Source organism: Anser cygnoides, chromosome 19 (genome assembly GCF_040182565.1).
Source record: "Anser cygnoides isolate HZ-2024a breed goose chromosome 19, Taihu_goose_T2T_genome, whole genome shotgun sequence".
In the NCBI taxonomy this organism is placed as follows: domain Eukaryota; kingdom Metazoa; phylum Chordata; class Aves; order Anseriformes; family Anatidae; genus Anser; species Anser cygnoides.
Window position 1 is genome coordinate 6,263,383 of NC_089891.1, and position 15,070 is coordinate 6,278,452.

General features: G+C 65.1%; 3 protein-coding genes across 4 annotated transcripts; all 3 read left to right on the plus strand.

Annotated features, from left to right (window-relative positions):
* The first annotated feature begins 727 nt into the window (after nt 1-727).
* On the plus strand, nt 728-3,007 carry LOC106034635 (CMRF35-like molecule 2). The gene is made up of 5 exons (XM_013178870.3): nt 728-1,211; nt 1,820-1,955; nt 2,203-2,312; nt 2,448-2,788; nt 2,880-3,007. The coding sequence occupies exons 1-4, from the start codon at nt 728-730 to the stop codon at nt 2,624-2,626; spliced, it is 909 nt and encodes a 302-aa protein (XP_013034324.3). The 3' UTR covers nt 2,627-2,788; nt 2,880-3,007.
* A 2,293-nt stretch (nt 3,008-5,300) lies between these two features.
* Nucleotides 5,301-6,820, plus strand: LOC106034616 (CMRF35-like molecule 2). Its single transcript, XM_013178847.3, has 2 exons — nt 5,301-6,336; nt 6,491-6,820. Exons 1-2 carry the CDS (start codon nt 5,805-5,807, stop codon nt 6,748-6,750), a joined length of 792 nt encoding a protein of 263 aa, XP_013034301.3. The 5' UTR covers nt 5,301-5,804; the 3' UTR covers nt 6,751-6,820.
* Nucleotides 6,821-6,893: 73 nt separating this feature from the next.
* On the plus strand, nt 6,894-11,403 carry LOC106034831 (CMRF35-like molecule 5). Of its 2 annotated transcripts, none has more exons than XM_013179234.3 (6): nt 6,894-7,453; nt 8,078-8,210; nt 9,032-9,138; nt 9,668-9,720; nt 10,101-10,238; nt 10,523-11,403. In XM_013179234.3, the coding sequence occupies exons 1-6, from the start codon at nt 7,024-7,026 to the stop codon at nt 10,634-10,636; spliced, it is 975 nt and encodes a 324-aa protein (XP_013034688.2). In that variant the 5' UTR covers nt 6,894-7,023; the 3' UTR covers nt 10,637-11,403. The 2 variants fall into 2 exon arrangements, with proteins under 2 accessions (XP_013034688.2, XP_013034689.2); XM_013179235.3 differs by having other exon boundaries at nt 8,081-8,210.
* Nucleotides 11,404-15,070: the final 3,667 nt, after the last annotated feature.

The window sequence follows — 15,070 nt, forward strand, 5'->3', positions numbered from 1 at the left end:
CCAGGAGGCTGCTCTGCACCAGCACCGCCCCCCAGCGCTGCCCAGGGCGCACCAAGGCTGGAGCTCCCGTGCTGGTTTTGCTCCAGTTGGCATTTAAAGCTGGGCAGAGCTCGTGTGCTCCATCCCCTCTCTGTGCTCCATCCCCCCTCTGTGCTCCATCCTCTCCCTGCAGAAACCTGGGGTGAGGCCCCTTCCCTCCCGTGCCACCCCTCTGCATTTGTGCACGGGCTCCACGTCCCCGCGCCCGGGGCAGGCTCAGGGCTCTGTTCCTCCTGCTGCTACCCTCCCTGCGGCCCCGAGCACCCGGCCTCCGGGCGGGCCAGTTTGCAGAAAGCACCCCAGAGCCTCGTTCCCCCCGGCAGAAACCCCCCAGCCCCGAGGTGAAACTCCCCCAGACAAAAATAACCCAGCCAGCCGCGTGCTCTGCGGTCGCCGCTTGCATGAGCGAGGAAGCAGCAGCAGAAAATCGCAGGGGCTGAGCGCCAGCCCCGCATCCCTGCCGCCCTCCCCTGACCTCTCACTCCCCCGGGAGCGCCTGATGCTCGCGGGCCCCTGGAGCGGAGCAGGATGACGGGGACGTGGCCGCGCTGGGGCTGGCTCCTTCTCCCAGGTGAGGATGGGTGCAGCGATCCGGGGGGGGGAGCAGAGCTGCTGAGCCCCCCCCCCAGCGGTGCTCCAACCTTCGGGTACCAGCCCCGGAGCCGAAGCCTCCCATCACCGCAGCATTATGGGGCTAAAAGCAGGCAGAAGGGGTCTTCCAAAAAGTGCTCATTTCTCACCGCCCCTCCGAAACAAGCCGACAAGGGGCAGCTTGGAGGGAGGACGGGCGCAGTTCCAGACCACGGGTGGTTCCTCTCTGTCACCGCTCGGTTTCTCCGCAGCGTGCCAGGCTCTCATTGCCCCCCGGGAGGTCAGCGGCCGCGCGGGCCAGGCGCTGTCCCTGCACTGCTGGTACGCGCCGGGCTATGAAGCCTACAACAAGTACTGGTGCCGCGGGGCCTCGCGGGACTCCTGCCGCAAGGTGGTGGAGACAGCGGGCAGAGAAGTGCCCCGGCAGCGCGGCCGGGTCTCCATCACGGACAACCACGTCTTCTGCCTCGTCCTGCTCACCCTGGAGGAGCTCTCGGAGGAGGACGCTGGGAGCTACTGGTGCGGGGTGGAGCGGGCGGGCAGGGACATCATGAAGCCGGTTACCATCAGGGTTTTGCCAGGTGAGTGCTGGCATCCGGATGGGGTTTTGTAGGGGAAAGCCTTTTGGGGGGGAAGGTGCTGGGTTATGTCGGGGAGAAACGGTGCAGGGAACAGCCGCTCGGCTCGGCTACGCTTATATTGGTTGCCACCCGGTATAAACCAGTGGCAGGGCGGCAGGGGTGACGGGTCCCTTTGTCAAGGGATGCGTGTAGGTGCATGCAGGGCAGGCTGGAGCCCCATGCAGGGTTTGCAGCACCGAGGCCAGTCCCAGACCATTATTTGGGCTCCCAGCACCGGGTGCTGTGCAGGAAGGATGGCAAAGCCAGCACCTAAACTCGCAAGTGAATGCTCCTGGATGAGCCTCGGTGCTGCAGCCAGAGAGAGTGTAAACTCTGCAAACCAAAGCGGGTCTGGGGTGCAAAGTCTGAGCGTCTGGGTGGGGATAAGGGGCACATCCAGGCCCTCCAGCCTCGGGAAAGCCTCGGTTCCTGGCAGCCGGAGAGATGCCTCTCTGCGGGGAGCTGCAGGGGAGGAGCACCCGGTGGGAACACCGGCAGGGCAGGGGCAAGGGCTGGGCACGGTACGGGCAAGTGCTCACCTCCTGCCGGTGGGACGTGGGGGACCCCAGCTCCCCCCAGGACCACCCCTGACGCGTCCGTACGAGCAGTGCCTGCAAACCCTGCAGCCACCCCCTCGCCCTGGCTCTCCGACGCCACGACCGAGCTCCTCTACACGGCCAACGTCACCAATGCCACTGCCACGGGGTAAGCACCGCGGGGCGGGCAGGGGGCTCGCAGGCGTGGGGTGCCATGGGGGTCCTCGCACCGGGGGGCTCGTGGGGACACTCCGGAGACATTTTTCTGGGGGGGTGATGCGGCAGCGGAGACCCAAGTGGGGCCCCAGGCTGGTGTCCCTGCTTCGTGGCCCGTCCCGCGGTGGGCAGGGGGCTGCAGGAGCACAGCGCCAGCCTCCGGGGGGAGAGACAAACAGCCCCGCTCCTCTTGCCCCCAGCCCCCCCAGGTCAGCCCTGAGCGCCCTGGTGCCCACGGCGGTGCTGCTCTCCCTGCTGGCTGTGGCCGGCTCTGCCGGGCTCATCTACGTCCTGTGGAGGAGGAGGGAAGGTAAGGGCACCCAAGGGTGCCACTGCGCCCGTCCCAGGCACAGCGGGACCCATCCGGGGGAGCTGAGCGGGGCTGGGGCTGGGGAACCTGGAGGGGGTTAGGCTGCTTTGCCACGGCTCTTCTTTCTGCCCCCAGACCTCTGGAGACCCCTGGGAGCGGTGAGATCTAAGCCGAAGGACCGGGCGCAGCTGCACCATACGGCAAGTGCCCGGCGAGCCCCCCCGGGACCTCCGGTCCCCGCGAGCCCCCCCTGCAGCTGCAGCCTTCGGACTCCTCTGGGTGCCCGGGGGCACGGCTGGAGCCCGTGGGGCTGAGCCTGGCAGGGAGCGGGGCCGGCTGCCCCCTGACCCCGCTGCCTGTTTCAGGATTTTGGGGACGCGCCGCCCCCTCGCACCAACCCCCCCCCGACCCCCTCCAAGCCTGCCTTCGCCGGGGAGCTGGACAACGTCTATGACAACGAGCTGGACCTGACAAAGGTGAGAGCCCCGGCACGGGCAGCAGGGAACCGGGAAGCCCTGCAGCACCCGGCCGTGCCGTGCCGCCTGCTGAGCCCCTGCCGTGCCCCAGGGCCCTGGGGACACGCCGCCCCCGCGGCAGGGCAGCAGCGCCGTGGAGCAGGACGCCGAGCTGGAGGACGAGAACTTCTACACCAACACCTTTTGCCAGGACAGGAGCAGGGGAAGGCCCGGCCGCGGCGCCCAGCACAGAAATTAATTCCTCCGGTCGTAAGGGAGCGCCGCGGGCAGGCAGCGGGGTCCCCAGGTGGTCCCCTGCAGAGACAGCGGCGCTTTGCTCCGGGCTGGGCAGGGAGCAGGGGGGCTGCAGGGCGGGAATGAGCTTCACCAGGGGCTGCGGTACCATCACCGGAGGATCTCAGCAGCTCGACCGCCTCTGCCCATGGACAGAGCCCCTGGAGCCCGGGGACACCCCAATTCCCACCCCCAAGCGTGTCCCCGCCCCGTCCCAGCCTCCTGCTGCTGCTTCTGCGGGTTGAGCAACACCTCCAGATGGGAAAAATACATCCGACTCCTTCGCACGCTGGTGTGCGGGATGTTTTCCTGGCTTGGATGCAAATGGGTTGCTTTAAATTTAGATAAATGGCAAGAAAGGACCTCCCTGGTGGGGCTCAGTGCACCTCTGGGACCCGCTGGGTGAAAGAGGGACCCCGGGGACCCCGGTGGTGCTGGGGCCGTGCCGGTGGGTGCTCGGGGGCACCAGGGAGAGGGGAAACAAAGCTCAGAGCAAGGGAAGAGGAGAGGGACCCGGGGATGTGGCAGTGAGGCTTCGCTGCCAGGTTTCCCTGGGAGGTTTATCGGCAGAAAGCAGGTTGGCAGCCGCCGGCCACTTCTTGAATTTACATCTTGAGGTTATCTGCCGTGGGTTAGGGGCTGGGAGGGTGGAGGGCAGCTCCCGGCCAGCCCCCCCGGCTCTCCGGGAAGGGAGATACCCCATGGCCGGGGGAAAACACCGAGCTTCCTCTCGCCCTACGGGGACGGGCGGTGTGGGAGGCGGGGGACAGACGGGCAGGACATGGGGAAGGAGCCTCCTCAGCCTCCGGCGGGGTCTTGCTTTCCCCTCTTCCCAGCGGGCACGGAGGAACAAAGCCACCGGCCCGGGAGCTGCCGGGAAGTGGCTCTGCCTCTGCAGCCTTTGGGCTTCTGCAGCTTTCCCTGGAAAGGTTTAATTTCGGGGGAAGAGCAGCATTGCCACTCAAAGGACATATTTGGGCCAGAAGAGGTGGTTTGGGGGGAAGCCAGACACTTCTGCTCGACAAAACAAACAAGAGCAGCCCTGCCTTGGGCACCCTGTGGGGGGGCTCAGCCCGACGCCGTGCCCGTGGGGTGGGCACGTGGCTCCTTCCACCCCGGCACAGCCGACCCACACCTTCCCTCTCGTCCTCCTTCCCCTTGTCCCCATCCATCGCAGCCACCCCGTGGCCCCGCAGGCGCTGATCTCCTTCCAGGGGCTTGAGTCTCAGGGGCACAGGAGATGGGGGGGGGGGGGGGGTTCTGCAGTCCCGTGGGCATCGCCCCGTACCACCGCCTGACCCTGCACCAGCACCGCCTGCCTGGGGTCAGCTCCGTCCCCGCGGGCAAGCGGAAAGTGCTGGCGGCTGCAGGAAAGCCACAGCCATTGGAGGTATCGCGGGTGCCGTGCTCCCAGGCTGAGTATTTAAATTTTCCTTGGAGAAACTTCTCCAACATGTGGGGCCGTGCAGGGAGCCCCGTTTGGGGGACTTGGTGTCCTGGAGGGGACACGAGCACCTGGCTGAGCCCCGCTGTGGGGAGAGGAGCCCTCAGCAGCGCCAGCCCTGCCAGATGGAGCCAAACGCCCATTTCCAGGCTCACCTGCAGCTGGCCGAGCCTGGGAGCTGCGTCCCTCCAGCATCACGCCGCCCTTCCCACTTCGCCCCCCGGCTCGTTCCCAGCAGCAGGACGGGCCCCGGGGTGCACGGGGCTGGAGGTGGCACAGCTCGCCCGTCCCCACCGACGGCCTTCCAGCTGACGCTCCCGTCACACAGCCCCCCCATTCCTCACCCCACCTTTCTCTGCCTGCCCCACAGCCACCGCACGGGCACCCTGGCAGCCCGGGGCCCCACGTGGATGGTGCTCAGCGGGGACCCTTCATCTGCAGAGAGCCCGCTTTGGGGCCAGGATCCAGGCACAGGCCAGGGCCAGTTGAGCTGTGTCTCCACCAAGGGGCACCCTCAGTGCTGTCAGACCTTGAGGAGCGCGCCTTACAGCTGCCTCCTCGCCTTCTCCCAGGCCAGAGCTGCGGGTGGTGCCAGCAGCGGGGCTGTGCACAAGGGCCTCTCCGCTCTCGAGGGAGCCCACAGCTCCTCCCAATTTAACATCACCCACAAAAAAAAATGCCTTCGAGTCCTGCATCCAGGTTGTTTATAAAAACATTGAAGAGAACTGGCCCCGGAATGGAGCCCGGGGGAACCCCCCGAGGGACCGGCCAACAGCCTGATGTAACCCAGGCACTACAACCCTTGGAGGCCCCACAACCCTTTGAGGCACCACAACCCTTGGAGCCCGACCCATCGGCCGGTTGTTCGCCCACCCCGTTACGCACTCATCCAGCTCCCCTTCTGCTGAGGGATTTTCCCAGCAAACCACAGGGTCAGCAAGTCGGTGAGAAGGAGGAAGGAGGAGGCTGGGGGGGCGTTGCTAGGGGACAAGGGATGGGGATGGGGGGGGGACATCCCAGCCAGGGCAGCGGGGATGGGGCACGTTTGGGGCTCAGGGGGTCCCTGCACAGGGCTGAGCCCCCCTGGGTGCAGACCCCGCTGTGTGCCCCGCCGTCTGGAGGCACCGCGCAGCGAGGCACGGAGGGGCAGGACGGCACCCACCGTGGGGGCTCCCCGGGGGCAAAGGGAAGCGACGGAGCGGGGGCACAATGTGAGGGCCAGGCAGGGGGGCCGGGCTGCTGTTGGTGCAAGAAGAGGATGTGGGAAATCAGCTGACACCAGAGGAAACTAGAGTTCCCATGCAGCTGCCTGGCCTCCACCAGGGAGTGGTGCTGAGCCACGGGCAAAAGAGGAAGCGAAGCCCCCGAGGGGCACCGAGGAGCATGTCTGGCCGGAGGGCTGCCCAGCGGGTGCCAAAGGCCAGCCCGGCCATGTGGCTGCTGCTGCTGCTGCTGCTCGCCTGCACGGCTCCGTGCCGCTCAGCAGGCGGCCGGGCAGTGAGGGGGCCCGGCACTGTGCGTGGGCACCCGGGGGGGTCCATCTCGGTGTCCTGCACGTACCAGCACGGCTACGAGACCAACCCGAAGTTCTGGTGCCACCCGGGAACGCTTAGGAGCTGTGCTTTTGACACCCACATCATTGCCACCTCGGAGGAGGAGCCCCGGGTGCAGCGGGGCCGGTTCTCCATCTGGGACAATCGCACCCAGCGGGTGTTCACCGTGACCGTACAGAACCTGGAGGCAGAGGACGCGGGCACCTACCGCTGCGGGGTGCGAAAGTTCACATTTCACACCGATGACAGCGACGATGTGGAGGTGATCGTGTCCCCAGGTCAGTGCTTGCGGGTCCCCTGCGCAGCACCAGTGCCACCCCAGCCGCACGGTGCGGGGCTGGGCGCGGGCTGCGGGAGGTGGCGACACCCGGGCGCAGCGGGGGCAGAGAGCAGGGGGCTGCACACACAGCTGGGCCCCCTTCGCCTTTGCAGAGCCACGACCGACGGCTACCCATGCCCTCTTTTGGACCACCCCACGGCCGCTACCACCGGGCGTGAACTCTCCATCGAGCACGGACGCGCCGTTGGGCACGGATGCTCCGCGGAGCACGGATGACGTGCCGTTGGGTGTGGACGTGCCATCGGGGCGCTGCCACAGCCTCCGCTGGTTCCCGCTGCTGGCCGGGCTGCAGCTGCTGGCCCTGCTGGCCATGAGCATGGCCGTGCTCTGGCTGAGCCTGCGGAGAGGCTGAGCACCGGCGCTCTCAGCGCTCAGCACCCCACCGCCGCTTCCCCGCCGCAATAAAGCGCCCGGGCACCGCGTCGAGGCTCCATCCTTCCCTCCGGTCTCCTCGAGGGGAGGAAGCGGGGTGGGAGGGTGGTAAGGAGGGTGTGGGGGGGTTAAAGGGGGGGGAAAGCAGCGGTCGCCGAGCTCCGCCCGGCTGCCAGGTACGGCCCCGGGGGCGGGCCGGGCCCCGCAGCCGCACCGGGAGGCTCCGGGCGCGGAGGTCGGCGAGGGCACGGCCATGGCGAGGCGGCTGGGGCTGGGGCTGGGGGTGCTGAGGCTGGTGCTGGTGCTGCTCGCCTGCACGGCTCCGTGCCGCCCGGCAGGTGGCCGGGCAGTGAGGGGGCCCGGCACTGTGCGTGGGCACCCGGGGGGGTCCATCTCCGTGTCCTGCACGTACCAGCATGGCTACGAGACCAACCCGAAGTACTGGTGCCGCCCAGGAACACTTATTACCTGTGGTCTTGAGCCCTACATCATCGCCACCTCGGAGGAGGAGCCCTGGGTGCAGCGGGGCCGGTTCTCCATCTGGGACAATCGCACCCAGCGGGTGTTCACCGTGACCGTACAGAACCTGGAGGCAGAGGACGCGGGCACCTACCGCTGCGGGGTGCGAAAGCCCCTATTTCACACCGATGACAGCGACGATGTGGAGGTGATCGTGTCCCCAGGTCAGTGCTTGCGGGTCCCCGAGGTCCAGCGTTGGTGCCCCCCCGGCCAAGTAGAAGCACCGGGAGCAAGGACTGCGGGAAGGGGCAGCCAGGAGGAGGTGGGCGCCTGTGCACCGCGGGGCTGCACCAGGACGGGTCACCAGGACACCGCGGTGTCTTCCAGGTGTCCCCACGGCCCCTTCTTGGTGCCGCAGGGGCAGCTGCCCCATGGCTGCGGTGCGTCGCTGTCATGTCCGTGCCCTGTGGCCCCTCTCCCTGCCCTGTGGCCCTCTCCCTGCCTGCGCCCTCCTGCCCCCACTGCCAGCTCTGTGGAGTCCCCAGCTCCCAGCCCATTTCCCTGCCGTGTCGGTGCTGGCGGCGCACGGGGTGCCCAGGGCCCCTTCCTGCAGGCTGAACTCTGTGTGTGCATGCTGGGGGGACTGGGGCTGCTGGGATCCTGCTGTAATCCTCCCGGCTGTGGGGTTAGAGCCACGCACCTCGGGTTGAGTGCTCTGGGCACAGCAGAAGGGACGCAGGGTGCCCCGGCAGGACGGTGAGGTTGTTTTCTCTGACCCGCTGCAACACCCTCAGCGTTTCCCCTGCAGAGGCAGGGAGCCTGGCTGAGCCTTTTTCCTCTTCTTGCAGCAGATCCCACACCCACAGCATCGCCCCCCACCTCGGCCACTCTGCCCGGGTCCACCGCGGGCCCCACGCAGCCACCTACCCAGCAGGAAGGGACGCAGGGGACAGCCAGCCCCTCTTCCCACCCGGACCACAGGTGAGTGCCAGCTGCTGGCCCCGCACTGCGAGCAGCAGCTGCCTCCCTCCCTGAGCTCTCTCCAGGGCTGCAGCACGCCTGGCTCTTCGGGCTTCCCTTAGGGATTCCTGCTCTTGCCTTTAGGAACCAGCGCTCCACCCTACGCGCTTCGCACGGGAAGCAATCGCAGCACCGCCGGCTGCTCAGCCCCCCCCCAGCCACATCTGCAGCTTAAAAGATCCGCATGTCCTGGCCATACAAGAAGTGGTTTTCGCCTGCAGCGCTGGCCCCGTTTCCTTCCGCAAGGCTCAGCGGGGCTGTTTGCCCGTGGGAAGCCAAGCACGCGCTGAGCTGGGTCCTGTTCTGCTTTGTAGTCGCACAGCCCCGCGGGGCAGGCTGACAGAGCCTGGGGCCGGAGCGCGGAGCCTCCTCCCCGCTCTGCTGTCCCTTGGAGGTGATGCAAGAATTGGGAGAGCTGAGGCTTCCCGTCACCGTGCTGGGGGGTAACTGCTTCCTCTAAACCAGCCCCGGTGACACACCACAATGTGCCTCGTTCCGTTACAACGAAGGAAGCCACCAAAGAGTGGAGCTGAACCAGAGCAAACTAAGAGGCAGTGCTCCTCCAAATGCTCAGGACGCAGCAGAATGAGGCAGATCCCAATGTCCCACCCGCTTCTGCTGCTTGCAGGCTGAGGACCACCGTGCCTGCTTCCCTCGCTCCCCAGGCAAGCCCCTTGCCCACGGCTGTGACCCTCCGGCCATGGCCCCATGCGCCCGCCCCGTGGTGCCCGCTGCTGGGTGCGGCTGAGAGGTGCGAGGGCAGAAACTCTTCTCTCTTGCAGCCTGGACATAGCTCTGGATATCCTCACTCCCTGCATCGCAGTGGTTCTGTTTCTGCTCGCCGTTGCTGCCGGGGTTTTGGTCATACTGTCCAGGAAGAGGAAGCAGGGTAAGCGAGGCTCTTGTGCCGCGTGCTATTGCTTTCTCTCTTTTGGTTCTTAGTTCCTCATTCCCTCGCTAACCCACCCAATTTCTGACCTCCACTGAGCGACGTCTCCGCTTTGTGAGCAAGGGGAGGCGTGGGGGGGGTCTCCTTCCCCTGCGGGCACCGTCCCACGGGTCGGGTCCCCATGGTGATGGGGGAAGGCAGCCGGTGGGCTGGGTGCTGCCCGGCACGGCACCGTGCGCGCTGTACGCAACGTTCTTGCTCCACAAGCATGCAACGTGCCTGGCTTTGTAGCCGGGTTTGCAGCAGATTTGGCACAGAGTTTGAGGGCAGGGTGGGGAGGGCCAGCAGGGGCCACCACCAGCTGCTGGTTGGGCCCTGGGTTTGTATGAAGAGCTGCTTCGGGTGCTCACTGGGCAGCAGGCGTCCTTCCTGTTTCACACTGAGGTTGGAAGCAGCAGTGTGTGTGGTTTTTTTATATATATTTCTGATCCCCTGGCTTTGCTTGTGTCTGACCACGTCTGTGTTTCAGCCTTCTCAGGAGCAGCTGTCGAGATGGACAGGATCCGTGGGACGCCGAACCCAGTAAGGCAAACCCTGTGGTGTGTCGGGACTGCTTGCTCCGGGCTCTGCTGGAAGGGGGAAAGGTTGCGCCCCGAGCCCAGCCTCAGGCTGCTGCCTTAGCGTGCTTCAGCCGGGCTCACGGCTGCTCCCTGCAGCTGGGGGGGGTGCTCAGGGCTCAGCTGGCCGGCAGAAAGAGCCGAGCAGCGATCCTGTGCCACTGCCACCGAGAAACCCTGGGAAGGGGAATCGGGGTCGGGCAGGTGAATTTTCCCTCGGTGCTCCCGCCGCCGTCCCAGCCCCGATGGTGAGGTGCAGTGGGACGGGGGAGGCGTCCACCCCTGCAGCCGGGGGGCTGGAGGGAGCTTAGGAGCACCCCCAGACCGCTCTCGGTGGTGTTTCAGGGAGCGGACGTGCTGCACTACGCGGATATTGGCCACCCGGCCAGCACAGGCGAGAGCCAGCCCTACGGCAACGCGGAGGCTTTCCACCCCTCGGCAAATGCAGCCACCGATTACACGGAGGTCAAGAGGCCCAGCCAGGTGGGGAACGAGGCAGCGGCAGGGGACACCCGGCCTGGGGCTCTCACCTCTGCGTGGGGGGCTCCGTGCGGGGAAGGGCTGGTGGCTGGGCTGGGTATGGTTGCAGAGGGACAGGGCTGGTGGGGACACAAATGTCAGTGGGTAATCGTGCTCCCTGTGCTCGCTCCAAAAGGATGCAAGACGTTCCTGCAGAAGGTGGAGGGTCTTTTGCTTGGGGAGGGTCTTTTGCTTGGGGAAGCCTGCAAACGCTGCTTTTTAAATATTTTTTTGCCTTCCTATCCCAGAATTTGGAAGAGAAAAAGGAGCCCACTTACGCCACGGTGCGCAAATCCCAGCTGGAGGAGCAGGAGCTGCTCTACGCCAACGTGCCTCCAGCCCGGCAGCACGCGGCGCCGTGAGGGCTCAGGACCCAGCACCGCCGCCTTGCGTGGGACCTCGGGCACAGGACCCGTGTGGGGACACCGGGACGGATGCTGAGTTGGGCAGGAGACGGCTCCCCTGCGGAGCTGCTGCTCCCACAGGCTCCGGTGCTAACTTGGAGCAGCCTCGGAGAGGACGAGGCTGGGCACGCGGCACGGGGATGAAATCCTTCCCCTGCATTTGGAGCCCTCATGCCCGGTACGGCCATGGCGCCAGGATCGGAAAGCAGCCTCGTGTTTGGGTTGTCCAGGCGGACAAAATTGTCCAGGCAAAGGGGGGCCGGGTGCCGCAGGTGGGCTGCTTGGCTCCGCGCCCCCACTGCTGCGTGGTGCCCAGGGGCTGCAGCCCCCGCGCCTGCCCCTGCCTCGCGCTGACATTTCGCACCGATGGATGCGGAGCTGGCAGCTCCCGAGCGCAGGGCAGGGGAAATGCTACGTCCACGTGCCCTGTGCCTGCAGGCACTGCTAGCACCTAGGGCAGCCCAGGTTAGGGCTGCATTGTGGTGCCTGGTGTCCTGGACAGCCCCAAAACAGCCTTTGTGTTCGTGTCTGTGCACCAAAGGAGACCGCAGAGGTGTTCCCGTCCCTCCTGCACCGCTGCTGGGGAGCAGCTCCCCCAAAACCCCACAGTCCCGCGCTCTCTCTCCTCGGCTTCGCTGATAATTTATTTCTCGGCACCCTCTAAATGTGTTGTTCTCCGTAAAACCTCACTCCTTTATCAGTAAAAGCAACCGAGCGTCTAATATCATCCAATGCCCCTTTCAGCTGTATTCGTGACACAGTTTTGCACCGCGATAAGAGTTCGCTGCACGACTTGCACCCAGGAGCACAGCTGGCACCTTGCTGGTGCCACCCCCAGCAGCGGGGGGACCCCAGCTCCGTCAGGGCACGAGCTGCAGCAGCAGGAGCTCGCCGACACCCAGCCTTCATCCTCCCCAGCCCAGCGCCGGTGCTGAGCTCCCTCCGAGCTCCTGCCCCGCTCGGGGCCGTCCATCTCCTGGGAAACGGGCTGGGGTTCGGCACCTCTCTGTGCGTCAGTCGGGAGTGCTGGCAGACTCATTCGGGGAGAATTTATTAATGTTGTTAATTGTTGCAAAGCTTTGTTTGGGTATTTTTGTGCTCCTTTTATTGAAGAAGCCTGGCGTAGCATCGCCGCTCTGCCAGAACCGAGGGAAGTGTGAGAGGGACTGCTACAGTGGTTGCTCCCCTTCAGGCAGCCAGAATTATTCCTGGGACCGGCTGGGAGCTGTCGGCACCCAGAAATGTCCAGGGCCAGCCCTGATGGGGCCGGGGAGCACGCAGGGGAGGGCACAGAGCAGCGGTGCTGCAGACTCGGTGTGCGAGCAGGGGAAAACAAATCGCCTGCTGCTGCTCCTGCTGCCCGGGTGGTGCCAACAGCCCTGCGATACCAACGGGAGGATGAAGGAGTTGGATTTTTTGGGTAACTAGGTCCCATAACGCGCTGTCCGGGGGTAGCTTCATGCCTTAAAAAAAGAACGAAGCGGCTTTCTTAAATTAGTGCCCTCCCCACAGCACTAAGGCAGAAATAGCCACGGGCTGCGGGGGAGCAGGCGCTGCGGGGCCGGGGAAGCCGCCCACCGAGGCTTTCGTATTTCCCAGCTGAGGACTCTGCAATCCTTCTCGGGTGATATCAAGAGCTGAAAATAATAATAATTGTATTTTCTCCAGCATCAGCAGCGTCGCAGGGCGGCTGCCAGGACAGAAATAACGCCTGGCGGGGGACACCTCCGCGCTTTGTGCATCCGAGGGGGTGGAAGCGGCTGCGAGCATCCCTGCTCAGCACCTGGGCACATCCACCCTCACGGTCCCTCGCGGGCAGCTTTGCCAGCTTTCCTCCTGGCCATCCCTGCGCCCGTGCCAGGGCTTGAATTTGGGAGCTGCAGCCCGTGCTCGGTCCCCCAAACCCCCCCCGTAATTCACCCAGGTGCAAAGGGGAGGACTTTGGGGATTAGTTTTGCTGGAACTCGTGTATATTCCACAACAATTTGTACCGCTCAGGTGAGCAGCAGAGTGCGAGTAACTCCCTTCTGGGCAGGGGTGCAGGGCTCGGGGAGCCCCCCCCCCCGGCCTTCCTTGCAGCTCTGGCTCCTCTGTGGCTGCTCCCCCGGCTCCTTACCACAGGGTCAGCCGCAAAGTGCGGGGCTGGGGGAGCGATCCCGGCTTGTTTTAGGCAGCCAGCCTCCAACCACCACCGAAATGTGACCTCTGGTGGCTGGCAAGGTGCTGAGCTGGGACGGGGAGGCCACAGCGGGGAGAACACCCTCGTTATGTAGGATCCTGCAGCTCACCCGTCCGGCACCAGCCTTGCTCCCTTTGGCATCGCTCAGAGCCATCGGAGGGTGCCCCCTTCTCTCCTCCTGTGCCTGGCGGTGCCCTGGGCAGGGGGAGGCATCCCGGGGGGGCTCGCCCCGGGACCAAACGGCTCCCGCACGAGGGGAAGCCCCCCGGAGCCCCGCAGGCTGCATCAGCACCCACCAGAGCCCTCGTCCTTACCCAAACCTCCTCCCCCTGAAACTCGGCGGGCGGCTGGGGCCGCAGCACTGCCCCGGCTGCAGCTCTGCCCAGGAAGCGGGTGCGGGACCGCAGGGCGCTGCTATCGCTGCCGGCACCGCTTCCCCTGCCCTCCGCCGAGGCCCTCGTGCCACGGCTCCCACCGGGCGCGCGGCTCTGGTGTCCGCCCCGCCTCGGGGTGCTTCGGGGTGTCTGCAGCTTCACCCGGCGCTTCGGGTGCCGTGGTGCGGGCGTGCACACCCCAGTGCGCACACGTGCATCTGCACACACACACACACACACAGCGCACAGGCATGCGCATGCACGCATACACACACCCCGGTGCACTCACATGCAGGCACACACTCATAGCCCAGCGCGCACATGCAGGCATGCACACCCCAACGTGCACACACGTGCATATGAACACACACACACACCAGGGTACACACACATGCACACCCCAGCACACACATGCACACCCCGGTGCACACATGCATACACATGCAGGCATGCACACCCCAGTGCGCACACATGCACACACACATGAACACACACCCATGCACACCGCAGGGCACACTCATGCACACCCCCACGCACACTCCCCAGTGCACACACACATGCATGCCCCAGTGCACACACATGCACGCCCCCATGCACACCCCCATTGCACACAGATGCACCCACACACGCACCCCCAGTGCACACACTCATGCACACCTGTGTGCATACACGCGTGTGCACACACCCAGTGCACACACATGCACACCCCCATGCATGCACACACGTGTACCCATGCACATGCACACCCCCATGCATGCACACCCCCATGTAGGCACACAACCATGCACACACACACACCCATGAACACCCCCATGCATGCACACCCCCATGTAGGCACACAACCATGCACACACACTCTGCACACATCCGCACACCCATGCACACGCGCACACCCACACATGCACACCCACATACATGCACCCATGCACACCCATGCACACACACTGCACACACGCACACCCCCATACATGCATACCCCCATGCATGCACACCCCTGCACACCCACGTGTATGCACACGCCCCTACATGCACACCCACGCATGCACACCCATGCACATCCACATGTATGCACACGCCCATACATGCACAGCCCCATGCATGCACACCCATGCGCACCCATGTGTATGCACACGCCCATACATGCACACCCATACATGCACACCCCCATACATGCACACCCCCATGAATGCACACCCATGCACACCAACATGTATGCACACGCCCCTACATGCACACCCCCATGCATGCACACCCATGCACACCCATGTGTATGCACACACCCATACATGCACACCCATGCACACCCATACATGCACACCCCCATACATGCACACCCATGCATGCACACCCATGCACACCCATGTGTATGCACACACCCATACATGCACACCCATACATGCACACCCCCATACATGCACACCCATGCATGCACGCACGCGTACCCATGCACACGCAGACACCCATGCACGCAGACACCCATGCATGCACACCCATGCACACCCATGCGTATGCACACCCCCATACATGCACACCCATGCACACCCATACATGCACACCCCCATACATGCACACCCCCATACATGCACACCCCCATACATGCACACCCATGCTGCACGCACGCGCACCCATGCACACGCAGACACCCGTGCATGCACACACCCATGCATGCAGACACCCATGCATGCACACACGCACGTGCACCCATGCACACGCAGACACCCATGCATGCACACACCCATGCATGCAGACACCCATGCATGCACACACGCACGTGCACTCATGCACACGCAGACACCCATGCATGCACACACCCATGCATGCACACACCCGTGCATGCAC

Bases quoted from the DNA above. Each gene is read 5' to 3' on its own strand.
- LOC106034635 (XM_013178870.3), top strand. From the start codon at position 728: ATGGGGCTAAAAGCAGGCAGAAGGGGTCTTCCAAAAAGTGCTCATTTC. The intron at 1,956-2,202 runs GTAAGCACCGCG...TCTTGCCCCCAG, and splicing joins ACCAATGCCACTGCCACGGG to CCCCCCCAGGTCAGCCCTGA. The intron at 2,313-2,447 runs GTAAGGGCACCC...TTCTGCCCCCAG, and splicing joins CCTGTGGAGGAGGAGGGAAG to ACCTCTGGAGACCCCTGGGA.
- LOC106034616 (XM_013178847.3), top strand. From the start codon at position 5,805: ATGCAGCTGCCTGGCCTCCACCAGGGAGTGGTGCTGAGCCACGGGCAA. The intron at 6,337-6,490 runs GTCAGTGCTTGC...TCGCCTTTGCAG, and splicing joins GGAGGTGATCGTGTCCCCAG to AGCCACGACCGACGGCTACC.
- LOC106034831 (XM_013179234.3), top strand. From the start codon at position 7,024: ATGGCGAGGCGGCTGGGGCTGGGGCTGGGGGTGCTGAGGCTGGTGCTG. The intron at 8,211-9,031 runs GTGAGTGCCAGC...TCTCTCTTGCAG, and splicing joins TCTTCCCACCCGGACCACAG to CCTGGACATAGCTCTGGATA. The intron at 10,239-10,522 runs GTGGGGAACGAG...TTCCTATCCCAG, and splicing joins AGGTCAAGAGGCCCAGCCAG to AATTTGGAAGAGAAAAAGGA.